Genomic DNA, 23838 nt, shown 5'->3' with positions numbered 1-23838 from the left:
AAATCTCAACAACTGGTTCTCTGCCCGGTTGCTGGGTGGGCCTGGCCATGGTGGGCGTGGCCTACTGAAATTCCAGGAGGGCCGTTTTTCACCTTCCCCAGAGTCCGGAGGCTTCTCTCGGGCCTCTGGGAGGGTGAAAACTGCCTTCCCTGGGCTCCAGAGGCCTTCCAGAAGCCAGAAACAGGCCCATTTTCCAGACATCTGGAATTTCTGGGAGGGCCATTTTTCACCCTCCCAGAGCCTCCACACGGACCCTGTAGTTACCTGCATCCAAAATGGGCCACACAGAGACTCCTGGGAGGGGCGGGGTGGGGTGGGCAGGGCCAGCCGGTCGGTTCAACTAACAGTTCAGCAAAAATTTAACATCCGGTTCTCTCAAACCGGCCCGAACCGGCTGAATCCCACCCCTGCCTACAAGAATGAAACAGCATTTTCTGGAATCCCTGTCACATTGGCTTCTTGACTTGTTCTATCTCAAAGGGCTGACATCAATCTCAAGAGCCTGCATACTGCCCTGAATGAAAAACACCCAATCCAATTTGAACTTGTCAAATATTTTTGGGTGGGGAGGGTGGAATCCAGGAAAATGGCTTGTCAGACATGCTTTCTTCCTACCTTTGGTAAATCTGCTTTGGTCTCTTACAGTTGGCATATTTGCCTGGCTTTAAATTATTTCTCCCACCCAATTTACATTTTGGTATAATATGCCACAGCCTCTTACACCTGAGTCATTCTTTAGGAACCAAATAAAGTTGGGGTCTCTGTATAAAGTTGTGAAAACAGACCTAGGGGGGAAAATGTGATGGTGGGGGAGATGGGAAAAGTGTAACCTTCAGCCACATTTGAGAAGAGCAATTTTTAAAACATTCTTGGGAGAACGATTAAGAAAGGAGAAAAACTGTCCTCGCCTCTCTTGAGATTGTGCTAACTGCTAAACTGTTGTTTTTAAATGTTGGGTGTAGTGCCTCTGTTTTTAAATTAATGAGAAGAAAGAAAAAAAACAAACTGCAGTGTCAACAACTGTTATCTTTTCAGTCCAAGGTTGGTATGTAAAAGGGTCAGCTATTACCCAAACACTGTATAGATTACAAGGCTGGAGGAAATTAAACAACAGTAACATTTCATTTCCTCCTTGGAATGCCTTGAACGCAGAAGCCTGTTTTGTCATGGCAGCTTTCTAGTCTTCCCTTAAAGAGTTTTTAAGGCCCAGATTAACACAATCACGTGGCCTGTCCCGTGTGTACAGTCTTTCTTTAGCTCTTATCTCTGGAGGGCCTGAATAGCCTTATCTCAGCAAGTTGATGACAAACTCTTTAAATGTTTGAGTTCAAGGGTCACTGAGCCGTACAAAAGGCAAAGAGTAGAGAAGGTGCAATGGGTTCTCCAGGCTGAGCTGTTGAAAACACAGGGCGAAGTATTTTAGGGGCACAGAGGACAAAGAAACAGGGAAGGCAAGAAAACAGCCTTGTTTATTAAATGTCTGTGGAGATTCTCAGTCATCCAGGTCAGGCTTGTTCCAAAGGTGCTTTTTCAAAAGGCATGTCAGAGTGTTTGCAGCATGACTGCTATTTTGAGACAACCCAGGAGCACAACAAAGCAGACTGAGGCTTTGTCTTTTAACAGTGGTTTATATACAAGACTGCTATACACATACATATATGTGGTAGGCACATACCGGGCAAGAAATCTATCTTCATTACTCTGCAGGAAGAACTACAATGGAGTTAGAACACAAGGAGAGAGACATACACCCTCTCATGGTCTCTCTTATATAGACAACTTCTTAAAGTGGCAATACGCTGCTGTCCCAACCTCACTCTTAAAATGGCAATACCCTGCTGACTCATTCTCATTGCATCAGCATTTACAGCTGGTCAGCTATTAAATCTTCAATACCTCAACAAGGCAACTGGACTTCCTGTTTTTTCTTTGAAGATGTTTCGCTTCTCATCCAAGAAGCTTCTTCAGCTCTCCAGAGCTGAAGAAGCTTCTTGGATGAGAAGAGAAATGTCTTCAAAGAAAAACCAGAAAGTCCAGTTGCCTCTTGAAAAAGCACCTTTGGGTTCATTAAATGACTTTTCCCTAATATTTATGTTTGCTTGGTCTGGGCTGCTGTTTAGTCTAGATTTTCTCCAACAAAGAAGCATGCAGATAATGGGTTTGTCTGGCCTTGGAATAAGAGTGGTAATATAGACTGAATTTCATCAGATTTGATAGTGAAGTTGTTGACGGTGTTCGAAAGATTGAATTACAAAGTTGGGAGCTTTGTAGCAGAAGACTTGAGTTAGCCTATAATGGCAAAACATCAGAAGGATCCAGAATCACCGTTTCTGATTATCCCAGTTTATTTTAAAAAAAAACATATTTTTGGTGAGTTTATGCCCAGAAGTGGTATTCAGCAGGTTCTGACCAGTTCTGGAAAATCGGTAGCAGAAATTTTGAATAGTTCGGAGAACCAGCCAATACCACCTCTGACTGGCCCCACCCCCATCTATTCTCCGCCTCCTGAGTCCCAGCTGATTGGCTGGGTCTTCTTTAGTTGCCCTGCACAGGAGAACAGAGCTGGAAAGCAGGTTAGTGGGTGGGGAGGGAATGGAGATGTTGCAGTATTCTTCCCTTGCCACGCCCACCAAGCCAAGCCCAAGCCATACCCACAGAACCGGTAGTAAAAATGTTTGAATCCCACCACTGTTTATGCCTGTTTTATCAGATTCCTTTCAGAAGTTAGAAGCTATGTGCTAGCTATGCTGTATAAAATCTGATGTAGATGAACCGATTTTTCCCATGATATACTAAATTTTATTTGTCCGTAATTTATGTTTAGTTTGTACTTGGGCATCATCTCTAATCAAGTCCAACATCTAAACCACCAGCACCAAAGAGAATCTAATAATTCAGAACTTCTCTGTGATATATTAACACCTTGAAAAAAATTAGAGAGTTGTTATATTTCACCAACCCCCCCTTATGACTTTTGATAGAAAAATCTTAACTTCAACAGTCACAAATTAAATAAAATCTTTTGAAGGGTCAGGATGGAACAGTTAGTCCAGAAGGAATCAGATTATATCTCTCTGCTGGAATGAAACATCTAAAGTAACAGGAAAATGTGATGCCTTCGAAGAGGAAGAATGTGTAGTCTGTGCAAAATCTGCCATTTGTTTAAACCAAATGAAACTCTGGTGGGTCAATAGAAAAAACAAAAAAACAAAACTAGCATGATTCCAGTTAAATTCCAAGAATTTGGCCATTAAAAGATTGAAAGATGAGTAATAGCGGAATCGTGATCCAGAGCGATTGGAGATTGGCATGTGTTTCTTGGCTAATTAAAAGCATCTATTTCAATTCCCTAACTAATGAGAATATGTAGACTTTGAAGCCTTGGAATTTTATGCTAATTGGTGGACTGCTGGGGTTTTTTTTCTCCATGAGATCAAACTAAAATCAGGTCTGATTTTCAACAAAGGCAGAGTGAACTGATGTTTTGGGCTGTATGACATATATTTTGACCAGATGCTATCATAGAAATTCCTGGCGTTTAGTTGGGGAGATTGATTCAAAGTCTACCTTGTTCTTTTCCTGACATATTTTTTCCTGAGACAGATAATCCCAAAGTCCCCCACCAGAACCAACTAGCATATAACTTGCCAATTATATTCTGGAGACTAAGAGGCCTAGAGTTAGCAGGGTCAATCCCTGTGGCTTTATAAAATATGGAATAAGAAGAACAGCCATGTCTCAGTCCCCTGGAGAAGTGGGCAATTTTATCAAAAAATATTTCAAAAGCACATCGCATTCAGCCGCTGTCCTCTCAAATCAGCATTAATGTTTGGGTTTTTTAAAAAAAACTCTGCTAGGACCATCCCAAGGTTGAATTGTGTTTTTATTTCAGAAACTCAGGAGTAACCTCAGATGTAATGCTTGTGCCGGAATGATTCAAAACAAGCTTCGTCGTTTCCTGAGAGAGGGATCTAGCAGGCTAAATGAAGTATAACTGGGCTAAGATGACCTAAGCTAGCTTGCCAAAACATGTCAGTATCCCTGCAGTCCACAAAAAAAAAACACCCTAATGACTTCCATAAGTTCTGGATAATAGCCTGTTTTGTCCTTCAAAAGAGATATATGGGGTTTTTGTTTCCATATCTTGTAGCTCAGGGGCCTTCAAAGTTGGCAACTTTAAGACTTGTGGACTTCAACTTCCAGAATTCCTCATCCAGTATCCTCAGCCAGTGATTTACTTAACATATGTGGCAAGAAAGGTCGTAAAATGAGAAACTTCAGTTAACATGTCTCACTTAGCAATAGAAATGTTGGCCTTAATTGTGCTTGTAAATTGAGGATTACCTGTATAATGGTTAGCAGTGTTGAATTCACTCTCTGAATATTTCATTTGTGTAGGTTGGGGAGGTCAATGTAAATAAAAGATGGACTTAACTTTCAGAAGAATTGTCAGTATCTAGTGGACATGAAAGGACAGGACAGAACAGAGTTGGAAGGTCTTCTAGATTTAGTCCAACTCCCTGTTGAAGCAGGAGAACCTATACCATTCTGGGCAAATTACTGTCCAGTCTCTTCTTAAAAACCTCCATTAATGGAGAACCCACAACTTCTGAAGACACGCCGTTCCACTGATTAATTGTTCTAACTGTCAGGAAAGTCCTCCTTAGTTCTAGATTGCTTCTAATAGCTGGAATATCACCAGTTCCCCAAGTCCACTCCTGGTCTGCCGCCCAATTTTCCCACATTAGTTCAGCATAAACCAAGCATCAAGTTTGGAGAAATGTTTTGTGAAAGAAGGATCAACGTTCTTAACCAATAAATATCCCACCAGATAAAAAAAAAGTCATGACCCTGAAGATCCATCAAGTTGGTTAGAGGTAGTTGTTTCTGTAGCTGTCAACGCTTTCAGGAGCATGTGGCAGGAGAGAGCAAAGGTGGGATTGTAAATGGAAAATAGGATGAAGATCTTCCAGATGTCCATTCTTGCTTTTGGTCCACCTCAGCTGATGGGTTTTCTCCAAAGAGTCTTTTATCAGAACAGGTTGAGGTGGACCTCAGCTAAATTACCTGTCCACTCAAAGTCATTTCTTTTCATTTAGATGGCTCTGATCATTTGTGGTTTGTCTAGAGTGTTTCAGCAATTAAGGTTAACGATCAGCTTCTGCCTGCAGACTCAAGCCATACTCAAACCTGACCTTGGCAGAAGATTTGAGGTTCTTGTCTGGTAGCACTTCCTTTCCTTCTGTGATAAGACTTTCTGTGGTAGGATAGAGGAGACGCAAAGTTTTCAGAGGACTGAGTTTATCTCCTTCTATTACATTTTTAATACATTCACTCTTTTTCTCTTTTGAGTCTTTATGAGCACAGATTTCCCTTCTCTCCCTTAGGGAAAGAACCTTAACTCAGCCTGATTCAGAAACAGTGTCTCCATCTGTTTGTCTTGCCTTGTCTTGAGAAACTACACAGTTGGTGCTCTTGCTCATTGAGATAAGTTGTTTAAAGGTGAAGGTTCCCCTGGAACGTATCTGCTAGTCATTTCCGGCTCTAGGGGGCGGTGCTCATCTCCATTACAAAGCCGAAGAGCCAGATGGTCCGAAGACGTCTCCGTGGTCATGTGGCCGGCATGACTAAATGCCGAAGGCACACAGAACGCTTTTACCAAAGTGGTCCCTATTTTTCTACTTGCATTTTTTACGTGCTTTTGAACTGCAGAAGCTGGGACAAGTAACGGGAGCTCACTCTGTTACGCGGTGTTAGGGATTCGAACCCACGAGCTGCCGGCCTTTCTGATCGAAGCTCAGCATCTTAGCCACTGAGCCACCATGTCCCTTTCTTAAGTTGTTTATCCATCTTTAAAGGCTACAACCCCCCAAAAAAACACTCTTCGTCTGAAAAATCATATGTGGAGTAAACATTGATTGAAAAATGCCAGCATTCTCTTATGTTCATTGCATCTGGACATCCATATGATTTCTTCCAGCCTATCAAATAGAATTTGGCATTCTTGGGAACCGAGGTTTAATTACTGTTTATAATGTCATTTCCCTTTGTTGATACTATTCACTGCTATTTTCAAGATGACTGTTTTGGTTCTTCTGTTGGGCATTAAGCCTGACATCAGGGGACTTGCCTTGGCTTAGGAGAATGCAATGGTTTCAAATGCAATTCTCAATATCCTTTTCATATGAATTCTTCTTGGCTTGCTCTGAGTTACTTTCCATTCCTTCCAAGTTCAAACGAATTTATCCCTATTGGGTCCTATTTCGCTTGCGTCTCTTAACAGTTTCTAAACCCCTGTTCTGTCTTGAGAACTCAGTTTAAGGTTTAAGCCAATCCATTATGGTACACTAGTAGCCAAGGGTTGGTTATACATTGAGACCATCATCTGGGCAAGAAGAGGGAAATATTTTGCCATTCAATCTAAGTCAGGCTTGGTGGTGGGGGGTAACAAAATTTTAAAAAATAAATCTACAGGAGCAGAAATATTCCTTAGGAAAAGTTCAGGGCTCCCTCCCTCTCTCTCTCTCTCTCTCTCTCTCTCTCTCAAAGAAGGCCTGGTCTACCTTCACTTCTAAATGATTAGATTAGGATTAGATTAGATTCGGATTATTGATAATCTCCTTGTTCGGAGCCTTTGGAAGCCACGTTACCTGAGCTTCTCCTGCCTAAATATTTCAGCTTCTATGAGCTTCTTTTTTTTTAGTTTTGTTATCCATTTGAAACACTTTGATCCACACCAAACGTGGACAGCAAGATCTGGAAACTATGTGAATGGCATCCTTGATCTGACTGTGGCGTAATTTGGATGAGTTTTGCAAAAATAAAAGACAGTTGAAACGGAATGCTCCAAGACGTATTGCAGTGTTTTCCATCTAGGGAGACAATTCTTTGTTTTGATTGGGGTGGGACATGACTGGGACTGCTTCTAAAAATTCAAAACATCTGGGCATAGTAGCCAGAGCAAGAGACGGTGGTTTATTTATTCTCTACCACCGAACGCTTTCAATCTATTTCTCTGCGACTTGTTTATTCCTTTCATGGGTAATAATCAAGTTATCCACTTTTGAAATGAACTCTTAATAGTTGGGCTGAGTAGAAAACAATTAAAAACATTCTCATCTTCAACAGTTTGTAAGACCTCTTTTTTGTCCTTATTTTATGCCATGTACACACACCTAATCCTTACATATATCTGTGTATCACTACTATGGATCTATCCTATCCTCTTTTGCCTTTTAGTGTGAAGTCTTTCTTTGGTCTATCCGTTTGTACCAGCAGTTCCAGCTGTTGTAGTATATTGAAGTGTCTTTATCTTTTAATGCCAAGGTTAATTTGTCCATTTCTGCACGACTTGAAATTTTTTGAATAATCATCTTCTGATGGAACATGAGGCTGCTTCCAACATTGTGCAAAAGCCAATCTGGCCGCTGTCAAAATGTGTATTATTATATATTTCATTTTTTTTAAATTTGTTTATCAAAGATCCCTAACAGAAAGGACTCTGGTTTGAATTCGATCTGTTCTCTTGTCATTTCTTCCAGCCAATTTCTAATTTTCTGCCAAAATTTTTGAGCTTCTGTACAGGACCACCACATATGGAAAAAAGTTCCCTCTTTTTTTTTGCATTTCCAGCAATTTGGACTCATATTGGGGTGCATCTTCGCTAATCTCAAAGGAGGAAGGTGCCATCTTTCTTTCTATTTTCTTCTTCCTTTCTTCTTTCTCTCTCTTTCATTTATGTATGTGTTGTTGGTTTGTTTTAATTGTAAAATCAATACAATTTCTTTTTTTTAAAAAAATAGTTGGGCTGAGTATTTCATGCCAACACAAGTTTCCACAAATTTTTGAATGCTTATTCATCTGAAAGTATAATTAAAGCCTATTTTAAAATTGGCCAGTTGGTGACTGTAGAAATAACGTAAGGATTGGTTTTAATTTGTTAGTGCAAATATAAATTCTTCCTGCTGATATGATGTATGTGCGTGCCTGGGTAGGTGTGTGTGCATTGCCCTAAATTCATTCTGAAGCACATTTATTGGATGTATATTTATTTCTTTTTTCTAAACAGCATCTTCTTAGAAGGACCTCACTTTGCATTGAGAGAGTCCGCAGGGAATAGTCAAAGAAATATAACTAAATAAATAAGAATCGAAGCTCCAACCATTTTTAATGCATACTTGGGGTTAATTGACTCTCTCTAGTTCAGTAGAGATAGTCCTAGATTTATGACTATAATTCAGACCAGAATTTACGTTGCTAAGCAAGACAGTTGCTTAGTGAGTCATGCCGATTTTATCACCTTTTCTGCCACAGATATTAAGCAACTCACTGCAGTTGTTAAGCAAATCCTAAGGTCGTTAAGCGAATCTGATTTCTCCTCCATTGACTTTGCTCATTGGGAGCCGGCTGGGAAAGTTGCAAATGTCAACATTCTTGGTGGATATAATAACTTAATCTTTAGCTACATCAGGAGCATCCATGGCGGGGAGGTCAAAAAAGTCAAGAGGGAGACCACAAGCCATATCCCTTTATTATGTGCACCATGCATGCAGTGCACATTAGAAAGGGGATAGAGCAGGGGTGTGAAACTGAAGGCCCGGGAGCTGGGCCAGAGGCAGCCCATGGGATCTGGTCCATGGGGCCACCATGGAAACAGTGAAGGACCAGCCTGCGGTGCCTCTGCCAGCAAAAACAGAGCTCGCAAGGGCTGCACACGCCCCTCCCGAGCTCCGTTTTCACTGGTAGAGGGTTGCAGGAGGCCATCGCAGCGGAAAACGGAGCTCGGCAGCCTGTTTCGCTGACAGATTGCTTGGGCCACCACAGGCGCCCCCCAAGTGAGTGACATCGAACTGGCCGCCCACTCCCCCCAGAGGTCAGATATAACCCTGATGCGACCCTCAATGGCATCAAGATAGAGCTTCTGTTCCATATTCACAGCTCCTATCACTGGAACTAGAATAATCCCAGAGATTATTATTTTAGCTGAATACGCAACTAACCTAGATTTCAGATTTCTTAAGGGTATGGTGAGCCACAACCGTGATATAGATCTCCGTTTCTCAACCTTGACAATTTTAAGCTGTGTGGAACTCAACTCCCAAGAACTAAATTTGCCAAGATTGAGAAACATTGATGTAGAATCCCAGGATCTCAGCTTGGCTGCGTTCCTCAAGTTGGAGGAATGGACCAAGAACATCTCAACGGATGCCAAGATTTTCGGCGGAGTTGTTCCTTTATCCCCAAATGGGGGATAGTTACACAATCAAGGTCTGGAAGAAGGTCTGGGTGTTTATCTGTGGTTGGGTTGGAAAAAAAAACAACCCTTTTCTTTAAGTAATGGTTTCAGTGAGCGGTTTAGGGGGCAGAAAAGGAGAAAAAGGTGAAAACGGATGCAAATATGAATGCTTTTTTAAAATTCTCCCATGCTATTCCTAAGGGAATAAACTCTTGCCAGTTCTGCACTGTTGAGAATTCCTTGAAGGAAAACCAATGGATCTTGAACAACTTCCCCTAGTCAGAGAAAAATCTTGGGCGTTAATCAGAGAAAGGCTTTTTTGAAACCCCCCCCCCCTGTTTTTCTCCCCATTCTCAACAGCCAGATCATTAAATACTTGGAAAGCCCGCAAGCCTAGATTGTGAAAAACCATTGGAGTTTTCTTCTCCACAAATGGCTTTTGGCGCCTTGAGTTGGTTTCATAAAACACCCCTCCGAGAATTGCAGCCACAAGTAATAAACTAGAAAAGCCAGCCCTGGAAACGCTGTATTAACACGGGGAAATATTCAGAAACCACCAACTAAATAAAACAGCTGGATGTGACAGCCGAAAGACCCACGGATTAGGGAAAAGAAACAAAATCTCTATTTTTACAAACTGATAACGAGAACTGAGGATATTCTTGAACCTCCCAAGTTTAGGTGTCTTCTCCTAAACAAAACGCTAGGAAATAGTTTGACAAAATGGACATTTTCAGCTGTGCTGGTAATGTTTGTTAACCTAATGTTGATGGAAAATCAAATATCTGCAATAAAGTGCAATTGTCCAGGACATCCGCTGCGATTTAAATCTTGGCATTTCCTTCTGCAGATTTCAACTGTCCTATAAGTCAAATTCAAATCCTGAAACTTCACGATCATAACTGCATGGTTTCGTTGTGTCGTAGTTTAGTAAATATTAATTTCTATATAAAAAACTTACCACTACAGGAACTAATGGGACCATACTATTGGTTACTATTCTATGGCTGCTAATGATTTCTGTATGATAAAATATGAAAAAGGCAAGAAACCAACAAATGCTCACCATATATGGTAACAATTAAAATAAAATAAAAATATTGATGGTACCCACTTTAATTACTAGGTTAATTGGTAGACGAGAGGCAATAAACAAGGTAGATTTCTGAAAAGTAGAAGTATGGGTGAATGAGTGATATCTCAAATGCTAAGCCTGTAATTCTGAACATGGTTTATTTGTTTAAGACATTCCTATGCTTCTTATAAGGGATGCGGTGGCTCCGTGGCTAAAGTTCTGAGCTTGTCAATCAGAAAGGTTGGCAGTACAGCGGTTCGAATCCCTAGCACCACATACGGAGTGAGCTCCCGTTACTTGTCCCAGCTTCTGCCAACCTAGCAGTTCGAAAGCATGTAAAAAATGAAAGTAGAAAAATAGGGACCCCTTTGGTGGGAAGGTAACAGCGTTCTGTGCGCCTTCGGCATTTAGTCATGCCGGGCACATGATCACGGAGACGTCTTCGGACAGCGCTGGCTCATCGGCTTTGTAACGGAGATGAGCAGCACCCCCTAGAGCCAGAAACGACTAGCACGTATGTGCGAGGGGAACCTTTACCTTTACCTTACATGCTTCTTATGCCAAAGATGAATCCAGTAATTAGGGGAAGTTGCAGAAGCCACCAGTGTCCATTGGATATCTGAATGGCTTCTGTGATCATCAGAGTTCCTTCTGTAGACTTAGTGAGGAGGATAGGAATAGCTCCTAGCCAACTGGAGTACTATGATTTTCCATCGTCAGCAAACTCAGCTAAAATATTTTGAAATGTGGGTCATAACGTCAGGCACATTTAGGGTGATGTTTCTTCGGTGACTATCCATGGTCTGTCATCTTCCAGTTTTTTCCTTTTTGTTTGCTGTGATGAGCACACTCTGAGTCTGCAGAGAGCTTTAATTAGGCAAACGGCAAGAAACTGGATTGTAGCACGCCATGGTAGATGGTAGTATCTATCCATGCCTACCATATCACTAAACTGAAAGGGGGGAAATGTTGTTCAGTTGTTCCACCCTTCTTCACCTGGCGTACATCATTTCATCAGGAATGTGTGTTACTTAAGTTCTTGTAAGGTCATGTTTGTTTCAACAGCGATAGTACATTCCCAGATTGTTTTCAATTTTTCCAACTGAGTAGGTCTCTTGCCTTGGCTTCATATGTTCAACATAAGTAAGCTTGAGTTTTGTTTTAGAGTTTTGTTTTAATTTTATCTGTTATTTGTCCTTGTTCAGTCTAATGTGTGTTCTCCAGCATCACCATTAACAACCATTTGTTCTTCACTCAGCCCTTCCGATGGTTCATTTCTCATGGCCATACACTATCGCTGAGAGGACCAAGGCCTTGATAAGATGGAACTTTGCTTATCAGTGTGCTGTTCTTTGCACTTCAATATTTTGTCTGGATCCGCCAAAGTCTTTGTCTTAAAGAGAAAACATCTTTTCATTTTTGGGCTAAAGTTTGCTGCCTCTACTCTTCCTCTCTATTTGCTGTGGATTGACATTGACCATGGATACAATCTTAAGTTTGTTTTGGATAAAGGTTAAGCAGCAGACCCAGTTTCTGCACACCGTCAACAAGAGATTCTTCAATTCCAACCATCAAAGAGCTCTCCTCTGCATCACTGGGATGGTTAACAATGTCTTGCAACGTTTTGAATTTCAATTCCTCTTTCTTCTAGTCCAACATGTCTCACGCACAAGTGTACAGTGCTGGGCCACTCCTTCCCATCTGTGGTTATTTAATAAGGTATAGGCAGAGTAACTTCTGCAATTACGAAGAGATGAGAGGGAGTAGAGCATGTGTGGCCAGGCAAGTGGCTACAGTTATGAGTTCCAACTTGGCTCTTCGGTTGTGATGTAAGAGTCTGAGGTTAGGGTGCGAGGCTTAAATGGGCTGTGAATCTTTTTCTTACTATTCTTATAAACATTTGATCATGAACAGAGAAGTGAATACAACTCAACAATCATTTGAACTTTCTGCCCAATGCCAACTTTCTTTCTGTCTTTCTGTCTTTCTCACTCATTCATTCACATACATGAAGGGGTAGGCTACTACAGGCTCGCCTGGGTTGGGCAGATCCGTAGCTAATGTTATGATTGGTTCGGCAAACTGCCAAATCCCTGGCTGGCCTCTCCCGCTCCTCCCAGGAGTCTCCACACGGCCTGTTTTGGATGCCAAGTAAGTACAGGGCCTGCACTGAGCCTCGGGGAGGGGGAAAAACGGGCCTTCTGGAAGTCCAGAAATGGGGCCATTTCTGGCCTCCAGAGCCCTGGGAGGCAGTTTTGACGCTCCCATAGGCTCGAGGAAAGCCTCCGGAGCCTGGGAAAGGCGAAAACGGGCTCCCCGCCGTGGTGCAGGAAGCCAGCTAGGCCACACCCACCATGGCCACGCCCACCCTGCAACTGGGCAGAGAACCTGTTGCTGAAATTTTTGAAGCCCACCCCTGCATACATGCATGTTGGTACATTTGGTTTAACCCTCGGTGTTTTTGTAATGCAATTATGTGTTTTTAGTGATTTGCAAATCCAGTGGTTGTTACGACTGGACATGACTTCTCATGTTAACACAGAGGGTGGATATGATAGAGTTCATAAATAATCTAAAGTGCCTGAAATAACATGGCCAATTAGGTTGTGTTACTCTGCCTTGCAGAGCAGGTACCACAATAGTGTGTGTTTGTGTGTGGGGAGGGGGGGGGAGGGAATGAGGTTTATTTGATCAGACATTAGCATCATTTCTTTTAAGTTGCATCCTTAAAACTATTCAGTGCCCTCACCCAAAAATGACAACATTAGACTCTTAGATTGATGGTATGCCCTCTTTTAATGTTTCTTTTTTCTGTTAACATAAATAAGGAATTCTGGAAGTTGATGTCCACACACCTTAAAGTGGCCAAGTTTGAAATACCCCAGTGGCATCGTATCTCAGAAGTTGTAGTGGGAGGCCTATTCCATTCTACTTCCATGGACTCAAGAGGGCCAATTTAATCAATCAGATCTTTCTCTAAGTTGGAAACATAAATAGTAATAGCAGAAGTCTGCATTCACTATAAGACGTTTCATAGGGATTGCTTACATGAGGCTTTACTCCGAGGTTGTGTCACTCTAGATAAGTGTCATAGATGACAATTCTGGACTCAGACTGGACTCTTAAAGTAACAGTGTAGTTAACTTGTCCATTTCCCACAGTGACATTGTATGGAGTGAAGTAGTTTCTCTTTAAAAAGGTGCATAAACAAAATTCCTACCCAGTTCTTAAGGTATCTACAAAATTATTTTACTATAATAATCTCTATGCCGTTGTCCTTTTGTGTAGGTATGTATGTATGTATTGTATGTATGTATGTATGTATGTATGTATGCATGCATGTATGTATATATGTTTCCTCTCCCTTTTATGGCTACCCTACTCCTCCCCATAGCCTCATTTTTGAGCTGTTTTCCTTATGGTCAAAGTCACAGAGCAGCAAGCAGGCATTTTGTAACAAAAATCTTTGCTTCTCATAAGATCAAATTTCTTGGGCATCGTCACATCTTTTCACTATTTTGCAATATTGGCCAAGCTTGGCCCATAGGTATGTATGGCTCTTTATCACACCCTACATCACTGTTTCAGAATAAAATGGAAGGGAAGGGAATAGAGAATAGAATAATTATTGTTACTTTAAATGTACACTAATCAGCATACATTAAAATGAAATCTCGTTGCATTCAGCTCTTAAAAGATAACCATTATGCATATACCCACATACACACACACATGACACAGTGAAACATCACAGTGTAGTTTGAATCTCTCTCTCTCTATAAAAGTGAAATGCCACTCACACATCATCACAAAATCTCCAGAACCGTAAAGCCTACAAACTTGAAATTTGGCACTCTTGGCTTCTAGGTGCTCACTAAGAAAGGATTTTTTCTAAATGACCATCAGTGCATTAGTATTTTGTATATTATTATTAACACGCTCTGATGCTAGGGAGTTCTACTCCCCTTCCCCACCTGAAAAGAAATCTGGTCCAAACACAAGCAGAGGAGAGGAGTTTCAGTTTCAGTTTCAGGGCACCAAGCAGCTTTAGTACAGAACAGTTGAGCTAAGCCACACCCAGGCTCCTTGCTGTCTCCTTCTTGCTCACACATCAAATACTCTTTCAGTTTCCAAGCAGCCCTCAACTCTCTCACACACTGACAGGACGCTACCCAGATGAATACCGATGGATGCTGGTAGGCAGAGGCAAAAATTTTCCCCCTTATTTTCCTCCCCAAAAACTAAGCCGACCACATAGTTTCGTAGCAAAGCAGGGGTATCGAGCTAGTATATACATTTGCATGGCGGGAGGGGAAAAAGAATTCTGTGAATTTACAAGATGGATGGCATAAGGAACAAGGTTGTTACAAAATCTAATCTAATCCTCTAAGAGCAAAGACTTCTGTGATAGACAACTTTGCCCCAGTAAACTGAATGAACTGATGAATAGGGTATTATGGAAGCCAGAGGCAGGAACTATGTTTCAATATAGGCTTTTTCTGTCACCCTGGATTCAAGCACGAATACGTTGGATGTAAGAGCAGAGGCCTTAAGCAAACAAACCATGTTTGAGTGATACATGCTTCCCCTTGAGAAGAGGGTTTTGAATTGTTTGATAGAGCCATTGATTTTCCTTCACCAAGGGCGGAAATTTGCAAAGAGAAAAGAAGTAGAAGGAAATCAAAGTAATCTTTTGCTGTTGGGTTGGGCCTCATCGATAAACCCCTGGGCATGCATAGACTTCTCTTATTTCTTCTTTCTGTTTGTTCTCTGCATGTGTATGGAGGATGCTATCGAAGAGCATCTACAATTTCTATGAAATAACGAGCTTCTTACATTCATGCTTGTATAATATTTCAGCCAACAAGTGACCGAATGTGAATTTTAAAATATGATTTGAGAGGGGGGGAAGGGGGAAGAAGAGGAGGGATCATTCTGTTATATTAGAAAGAACCCGTTGTTTCAATAACTCTTCCTTTATTTTCTACATCATACATTTGAATAGCAGTTCAAGGCTGTCAGTCTCAGACTTGTTTTATAACAGATAACAGATAATCAGAGTTGGAAGGGACCTTGAAAGTCATCTAGCCCAACCCCCTGCCCAAGCAGCAGACCTTGCACCATTTATGACATATGGGAGTCCAATCTGTTCTTGAAAGTCTCAAATGATGGCACTCCCACAACTTCCAAGGGGCAAGCTGTTCCATTGGTTGATTGTTCTCACTGTCAGAAAGTTTCTCCTTATTCCCAGGTTAAATCTCTCTTTGTTCAGTTTCTATCCATTATTCCTTGTCTGGCCTTTGGGTGCTTTAGCAAATAGCTTGACCCCTTCCTCCTCTCTGTGGCAGCCCCTCAAATGTTGGAAGGCTTCTATCATATCTCCCCTGGTTCTTCTCTTCACTAGACTAGCCAGGCCCAGTTCCTGTAACTGTTCTTCATATGTTTTAGTCTCCGGTCCCCTAATCATCCTGGTTGCTCTTCTCTGTACTTTTTCTAGAGTCTCAGCATCTTTTTTATAGTGTGGTGACCAAAACTGGATGCAGTACTCTAGGTGTGGTCTTACTAAGGCTTTATAGAGTTGTATTAGTACCTCCCTTGATCTTGATTGTGTTAATGCAATTTAGGATTGTATTAGCTTTTTTGGCTGCTGCTGCTGCACACTGCTGGGTCATAAATATTATAAATATTTGCATATAAATCTGAGCTGGTTACCAATAGACTTCTAAATGTACGAAAATTAAGACACACAGAAATAACGCTACATATTCATGCATACCATAGATGCAGGGAATGAGCCATAACAACATTGTGGGCACCAAAAATGTACATGATGTGTGTCATATGCCTGATGACATCATAATAGAATTGACAGTACTGAATACTAGTTCTCTTGTAGATGAATGGAACTTGCAATGTGCATATACATCATTGCATACCAAAAACATGTTGCACAGTTGTAAAGAATTTGTGAAGCTGGTTGTTGAGACAAAAACTGTCAAAAGGAGGAGAGAACCAAAGTCTCTTTGAATTGTGTGAAGCAGTGGATTTTGTAGTTAGAGGGACTTTTCAAGAAGTTCTTGTTGAAGTAGCAAGGGTTTCGATTTGTGTTTGGGAAAATTTTTTGCTTTCTCGATGTGGAAGTGATTCTCTGGGGAACACAGTTTGCTTCACTTTTTCAGCTACGCTGAAGATTAAAAGCAAAAAAAAAATATGTGTTGGGAGAACGCTTGAAGCCACCCTGAACTTCGAATTAGCAAATTAGGGAAATGATTTGAGGTGGGTGTTGCTGTTATTATTTTAAATGAAAATTGGAAAACTGCGCACTTTCTTTCTTTCAGGTGGATTTGCTGAATTTTCCAATTGCTTCCCTGGCCTTTGCGAAGGAAAATCTATCCTGGTGCCTTCCTGCATTTCTCAACCTTGCTTACCGGTTTCCAACACGGGACCCACCCGGATTCTCCCCCACCTGTACCTGGGATGCCAAAGAGACGTCCTCAACAAGGTAGGCTGGAAATGAGAGGGAGGGGGGAGGAGAGATCATGGGTGCACTTGAGCCCCATAGCAAGCAGGGCAGGGCAAGGTTTCCTAAGCGCTCTAAACGCTGCGTAAATTGAGGCCATCTTTGATTATAGATCAGGGGTGTCAAATTCGATTTCATTGAGGGCCGCATCAGGGTTATGTTTGACCTCGGGGAGGCGTGACCAGTATGTCACTTGTGTCGGGGGGGTGCCTGTGGTGGCCCAAGTGCTCTGCCAGTGAAAACAGGCTCCCGAGCTCCGTTTTTGACTGTGATGGCCTCCTGCAACCCTCTGCCTGCGAAAACTGAACTCAGGAGGGCCGCGCACAGCCCTTGCAAGCTCTGTTTTCACTGGCAGAGGCACCGCAGACCAGTCCTTCACGGTTTCCAGGCCGGCCCCATGGGCAGGGGTGGGTTTCTACCAGTTCTGTCCACCTCTGTAGAACCGGTAGCTCTGAAGAGCAGCAGACATAGAACCGGTTCTATGTCTGCTGATGTTTTTGCCCATCCGCCCGCCCGCCCGGGCTCTTACCTGACCTTTATTTCCTGCTTTTTCAACTTCAGCTGCCATGCGAGGCACAGCTGCAGTTTAAAAAGCAGGAAAAAAGGGCTTTTGGAAAGGCTGCTTCTCTGCCCGCAGCATGCTGATGACAGTTTACAGGCGCGCGGCTCACAGCGTGCAGGGAAGCTCGTGAATCCCGAACCGGTAGTTAACCCTGTCAGATCCCACCCCTGCCCGTGGGCCAGATCTAAGTACCCCAAGGGCTGGATCCAGCCCACAGGCCTTTAGTTTGACACACCTGTTATAGATAAGCTCAAAGAAGACACAGCACTGGGCCATGTAAGGTGGATTGTCCCACTCACTCGAGGAAGCTGGACAAACTTTGGATCCTTTCTCTGTAACAGTGTAATCTGGTGGGATCTGCTAATCCTTAGCGATACCTGCCCTTTGGAATTATCTACCCCCGCTCTTCCCAGGTCCACTTGGCCCCAACTCAGTGATCTTTTTGGAAGGCTTTAAGAAGGGGGCAGCTTCTCCAAGCACTATGGCTTGGATGTGGAACTCCCCATCTCGGGAGACTAGGGGTGTGAGCCCCGTGAAAATTAAAGTCATCTATAAATACGGCTTCTTTTCACAGGAGCTCATGCAACAGAATGAGATTGGCTATGTGTTAAACGCCAGCAATACGTGTCCCAAACCTGACTTCATCCCAGAGTCCCACTTCTTAAGGGTGCCGGTGAACGACAGCTTCTGCGAGAAAATCTTTCCCTGGCTGGACAAGTCCGTGGACTTCATAGGTAAAGGTTTGAGTTAACCAGGGGTCTCTTTACAACTCCAGGAATGCATTTCCATCCACTCGTTTTCGGGTAGGGTTCTAGGTTATTGAGAAAGGCTCCCACCCGAGCAGCAGCAGAAACATTCAGGGAGCGTCAGAAGTCAAGGACTGCAACTGCATAACCAAAGCCACAACTCATTTTCAAAAGGTGTGCGAATTGGGCAGTTGTAGCTGCCATCTTGACTTTCTGATCCCCTCCTGCAGATGCCTCTGGTGTAGCAGAGAAGGCAGGCATGTCACAATTATTAGAAATTGGAGGACACGGGAGTGCGGAGTGGCACCTAGTTGCCAATTCCTTAAATGAGTGGGGTCTTTCCCATGTGCCTGCTTTCCATAAATGCTGAGTTGACATGCAACCATAGGGAAAACATGCTTGGTTTTTAGGAGTGCCACGGATTACTTTTCGAACACGAGAAGTTCCTTCTTCTTCTCCAATTTCAGCTATTTTTTTCTCAGGGATGTTTTTTTTTTATAGCCGATTCGTTAAAATGTTGTAGAAGAACAAGCCTAGGGCTGTCGATCATCTTGAATTTTTTTTTTTTTTTGACCACATCCTGCAAATATTCCTGGATAAACAGGAGATCCGGTCTGTGTTCCCATCATCCCTCTGGAGGGAGGCTTGCGGAGGCCTTGAGGTAGTTAAATTTGGGGTGAAGCACAAAGAATACATCCAGTCTGCTATGTTCTTGATGACTTTTCTGTCTGAAATGATGAGTACGTTGCCTTATATAACCTCCACAGTCAAAGTATGCAGGTAGCCATATCTACATAAACAAGTCATTTGTAAATGATTGCAGGAATCGGGTACGTCTAGTCCAGGGGTGTCCAACCTTGGCAACTTTAAGACTTGTGGACTTCAACTCCCAGAGTTCCTCAGCCAGCTTTGCTGGCTGAGGAACTCTGGGAGTTGAAGTCCACAAGTCTTAAAGTTGCCAAGGTTGGACACCCCTGGACTAGTCTAACAAAGAGAATGTCTGGGGTGACACAGCAGTCTTCCAATATTTGAGGGGCTCCACGGAGAAGAGGGGATCAACCTATTCTCCAAAGCACAGGACAAGAAGCGGGGTTGCAAATATTTTTACTACCGTTTCTGTGGGCATGGCTAGGTGGGCATGGCCACGTGACTGGGTGGGCGTGGCTTTTTTGCAGCATCCCACACACACACACACACCCTGCGCTCCGTGTTTTTTTTTTTTTTTGCCTCCTGGGCCTCAGGGAAGCCTCCTGGGCGAAGCAGCAAGGGAGACTCCGGCGGCACAGCTGATTGTCGGAACAGCCGATCGTCGGGAGGAAAAAGAAATACCATAAAGAGTGACTGGTCGGGGAGGGGAGGGGCCAGCCAGGGGCACAATCTGCCAGTTCTCCTAACTGCGCAGAATCGTAACAACCGGTTCTACTGAACCGGTCCAAACTGGTAGAATCCCACCCGATAAGAAGCAAAAAGTTAATTAAAGAGAGATCCCTTTTAGAACTAAGGACGGATTTCCTGACAGTGAGAACAATCGATCAATGGAATAGCTTGCCTTCAGAAGCTGTGGGTGCTCCATCGCTGGAGGCTTTTAAGAACTGGACAGCCATTTGTCTTCTGCTTGACCAGGGGGTTGGACTAGAAAACCTCCAAAGCCCCTTCCGACTCTTGTTGTTTTGTATTCTGTTTTACAAAGCTATTAGCTACAGGAGAAACATGGGTGAGTAAGAAGGGCTAGCCAACCTTTCATTACTCCCAAGGGCCTGGATTAGCTTTCTGGTGCAAGTATTGTATGTAATCTTTAATCACTGCTGTGTTCATTTCCCCCTTCGTTTTCGCCTCCCCAGTTTTGCTCCTTACTGAAAGCTCTGGGGGAAAAAAAAAACACCTTCTGCACTTAAATTGGATCTTACAAATTGGATCTGGAGCCCAAAGGGTGCCTATGCGGCTCAGCCCCGGTGGGTGATAATTCATAACAATATAGACATTTGAAACACATCTGTAAAAAAAGAACAACCCTGCGATTTCATGCAAGGTGCAACTGCCCCTAACCGTTGACAATTAAAATACAGTTGTTTTAAGTGCAGGGTTTCAATTGATAAAATAGTCCGTCTCTCGACTTCCCCCACTGACAAGGATGATTATCTGATTATCTTGCGTGCAGGGGGGGGTTCTGATTTTCCTGCTTTTTAGAGTATCCTGATTTTTGTTTCTCTTTGCTTGCCACAGAAAAAGCCAAAGCTTCAAACGGTTGCGTCTTAGTCCACTGTTTAGCCGGAATATCCCGCTCAGCCACAATTGCCATTGCCTATATAATGAAAAGGATGGACATGTCCTTAGATGAGGCCTACAGGTAAGGGGGAAGAGCTCTTGTCATCCTGAAGAAACTCAACCGGGGAGGTTGGGACTTGGCTATTTCCAGAGTCATGGTTGGAAAAATGGCTTCCGCGCGGTCAGTTGCAGAAGAGGTCCTTTACTTCTGGATAGGGCAGAAAGGGTCCCTGTTTCTCATTCATTAAGAGTGGCATTATCTTGGCTTTCCGAAGAGCCTCTGGTGGGTTGCAGCTCAAATTTGTAATCTATCCTACTGAGTCACTATTTATTGTTGTTGTTTTTTCCAATTTCATTTTTAATAAGTTATAAAGTATTACAAAATACAACACACAAAAGGAAAAAAGAGGAGAATGAAGGGGAAGAAAAGTGAGGAAGGGATAGACAATCTAGATTCATAGAGATTAGAGATATAGACCAGAGGTCTCCAAACTTGGCAACTTTAAGACTTGTGGACTTCAACTCCCAGAATTCCTCAGCCAGTATAACTGGCTGAGGAATTCTGGGAGTTGAGGTCCACAAGTTTGAAAGTTGCCAAGTTTGGGGACCCCGATACAGACAATCGAAATCGATGGATAGATACAGATGTTAGTAGATAGATAGACGATCGATTTGGGTATATGCTAAATGATTCGTGAAAGAGCTATTTCAGAAAAGGATTGCAAGGAGAACAGAATAAAGAGCCATGCGTGGCATTGCCAGATCATTCTTTAAGGGAGCAGAACATACGTGGCTGGTCAAAGGTGACTTTGCTTTCATCCAAGGGTGTGTACTTTGCGCAATGGGTGACCTCAACTTACCTTGGAAAGTAATGCTTTTACAGCCTAGCCAACCTCAGTGAATATTGTGTACGCACAATTCAAGCCTTGAGTTCAAGGTCAATTGGCTGAATTCCCCTTTTTCCATTTTGAAATTCCTATTTTAGGTTTGTGAAAGAGAAGAGGCCGACCATTTCTCCTAACTTCAACTTTCTCGGCCAGCTTCTGGACTTTGAAAAGAAGATCAAGAACCAGGGAGGCACCGGCGGGCTTGTTAGCAAACTCAAGCTTTTGCATTTGGAAAACGGCAGCAACCACGGAGCAGGTGGTGGACCCCTACGGGCCTCTTCTCAGCTCTGGGCTTCCTCTACCTCAGAGAAGGTGGAGACGAAAGCCCCGGAGCCAGGAAAGCCATCAGCTCCCATTCTCCCACCATCTGCAGAGGGCGGCTCCTTGGTGCAAGGCCGAACTGGGTTAAACGTCCCCTCCGATAAAGTTGAAGACAGCAACAGATTGAAGCGGTCATTTTCCTTGGATATCAAGTCCGTCTCGTGCGCCGCCGGCAACGCTTGCCTTACGGCTTCAGGACCAGGCTATCCTTCCTTGGAAGACACGTTGGAGTTCTACAAGCATTCGGCCACTTTGGAAGCGGGCGGCAAGTTGTGCCAGTTCTCTCCAGTCCAGGAGGTTTCAGAACAGACCCCCGAGGGCAGCCCCGATAAAGAACACACCAAGCTGCCAGAGAAGTCCCACCAGGGTTGGCAGCCCGACAGCCAGAGCAAGCGGCAGCATTCGGGAAGGACCAATTGTTCTGCTCAGAGGTCATCCTTGTACCCGTTGCATCGAAGCGGGAGCATGGAAGATAATTACAGAACCAACTTCCTCTTCGGCCTTTCGGCCAGCCAGCAACATCTGGCCAAGTCTGCAGCTGGGCTGGGTCTCAAAGGCTGGCATTCGGACATCTTATCTCCACAAACCTCTGCGGCTTCCCTGACCGGCAGCTGGTATTTCACCGCCGATCCTTCCCATATTTATTCCGCTTCAGCCATATACGGGAGGAGCGCCACCTATTCGGCCTTCAGTTGCAGCCAGCTACCCACGGGGTGCGAGCAAACGTATGGGGTGCGCAGGAGAGAAAAACACGGGGAGCGAGGCGACTCCCGGCGGAGCTGGCACGAGGAGAGCTCTTTTGAGAAGCAGTTCAAGCGGAGGAGTTGCCAGATGGAATTTGGGGAAAGTATCATGTCAGAGAACAGGTCCCGAGAAGAACTTGGGAAAATGGGAAGCCAATCCAGCTTTTCAGGCAGCATGGAGATTATTGAAGTTTCTTGACTCTCTTCGTTGATTTCCTGTCCCCCCCCTCCCATTCCTTCTGTCCCAATTTTCTATAAAACAATTCCCTGTAAATCTGAAATTTCAGAATACTGTTCAGCTCCGGTATGGACGAAATTTAACAAAAACTGATTGCGTGTGCGTGCCTGCGTGTGTGGCTTTTGTGTGTGTGCATGCACGCACAGAGGCCCCGTGAGTGTATTCAAGAGGGATTAAATGGTAAAATTTTAATTTTTGCAATATAGACAATCAGCTCTTTTCTTGCCTTGCACGTTCTCATCACCTTAAGGCAAAATAAAAAAAAATGCAGCTGTTTTCCTAAGTTTCCCTTAACAAATGAAGGCGTGACAGGCCAAGTTGCACATCCTTGTTGTCTTTAAGGAATCGGCCTTTGTTAAGCAGACGTGAGGTTTGTTTCTACTAAAGTTTTGATTGAAAGGTGACTGAAAGTTTGTGCTCTCCGCTGCTGTCTATTTCCCGAGAAATACGTCTTAACAAGATTCTCAGTCATCCAGGTGGAGCTGTCTGGAAATTGAATCGTGGGCACTGGGCTTGTTTTTTCTTTTTGGTTTGAAACGTTTTCGCAGTTCGGAAGCGACTTGGATAAGCCGCGAAATGTTTCAAACCAAAAAAAAAGAAAGAAGCTGGTTTTCCCCCCAAGAAACATGTCTCAATGGGAGCCGAGAGAGACTTTAAGACACGCGCTATTTGCACAACCATTGTATGAATGCCACCTTAGACAATCTTCATTAAATGGCCTAGTCAGCCTCTCAAAATGAGACACGCAAGCAGACTTTTTCAGGTTCTGGATGTGTTGCTAACTCTCGATGAGGATTATTACCCTGCAGACTTGCAAGCTGTCCCACGTGCACATTGTCCATGTTTTATGTCTTAATTTGTGTCTTTAATATTCAAGGTACACAAATATGCCTTGCAATTGAGACCCTGCATGTGCTGTTATACAAATGCCTGAACTGTGTCTAAAACAGGGGTGTCCAACCTTGGCAACTTTAAGACTTGTGGACTTCAACTCCCAGAGTTCCTCAGCCAGCAAAGCTGGCTGAGGAACTCTGGGAGTTGAAGTCCACAAGTCTTAAAGTTGCCAAGGTTGGACACCCCTGGTCTAAAGGAAACTTACATCCTCTGCACTCACCTACCAAGGACATTCACCCAGGAAGCACCCGACAATTTCCATGATCCAAGCTCACAAAAGCACGATCCCAATTTCTAGGCCCCAGGCACCGACAGGTCAAGCAGGAATGCAAAAAGGAAAGGACATTTTTGA

At 43.3% G+C, this 23838-nt stretch overlaps 1 protein-coding gene across 1 annotated transcript in view; it reads left to right on the top strand.

The window, feature by feature from the left end:
- Positions 1-22793, top strand: part of DUSP16 (dual specificity phosphatase 16) — a 53761-nt gene extending 30968 nt beyond the window's left edge. Inside the window, exons 4-7 of the mRNA XM_087969533.1 lie at positions 16649-16812; positions 17967-18126; positions 20362-20485; positions 21389-22793. Coding sequence (XP_087825659.1) covers positions 16649-16812; positions 17967-18126; positions 20362-20485; positions 21389-22553 — 1613 coding nt within the window. The 3' untranslated portion in view covers positions 22554-22793. The remainder of the gene's footprint in view (positions 1-16648; positions 16813-17966; positions 18127-20361; positions 20486-21388) is intronic.
- The last annotated feature ends 1045 nt before the right edge of the window (positions 22794-23838 follow it).

Source organism: Notechis scutatus, chromosome 6 (assembly GCF_049901735.1).
Source record: "Notechis scutatus isolate UNSWTSFEM ecotype Mainland chromosome 6, rNotScu1.2, whole genome shotgun sequence".
NCBI classification, from domain to species: domain Eukaryota; kingdom Metazoa; phylum Chordata; class Lepidosauria; order Squamata; family Elapidae; genus Notechis; species Notechis scutatus.
Note: the sequence above shows the minus strand (reverse complement) of the source record. Positions and strands in the feature narration are given on the sequence as shown.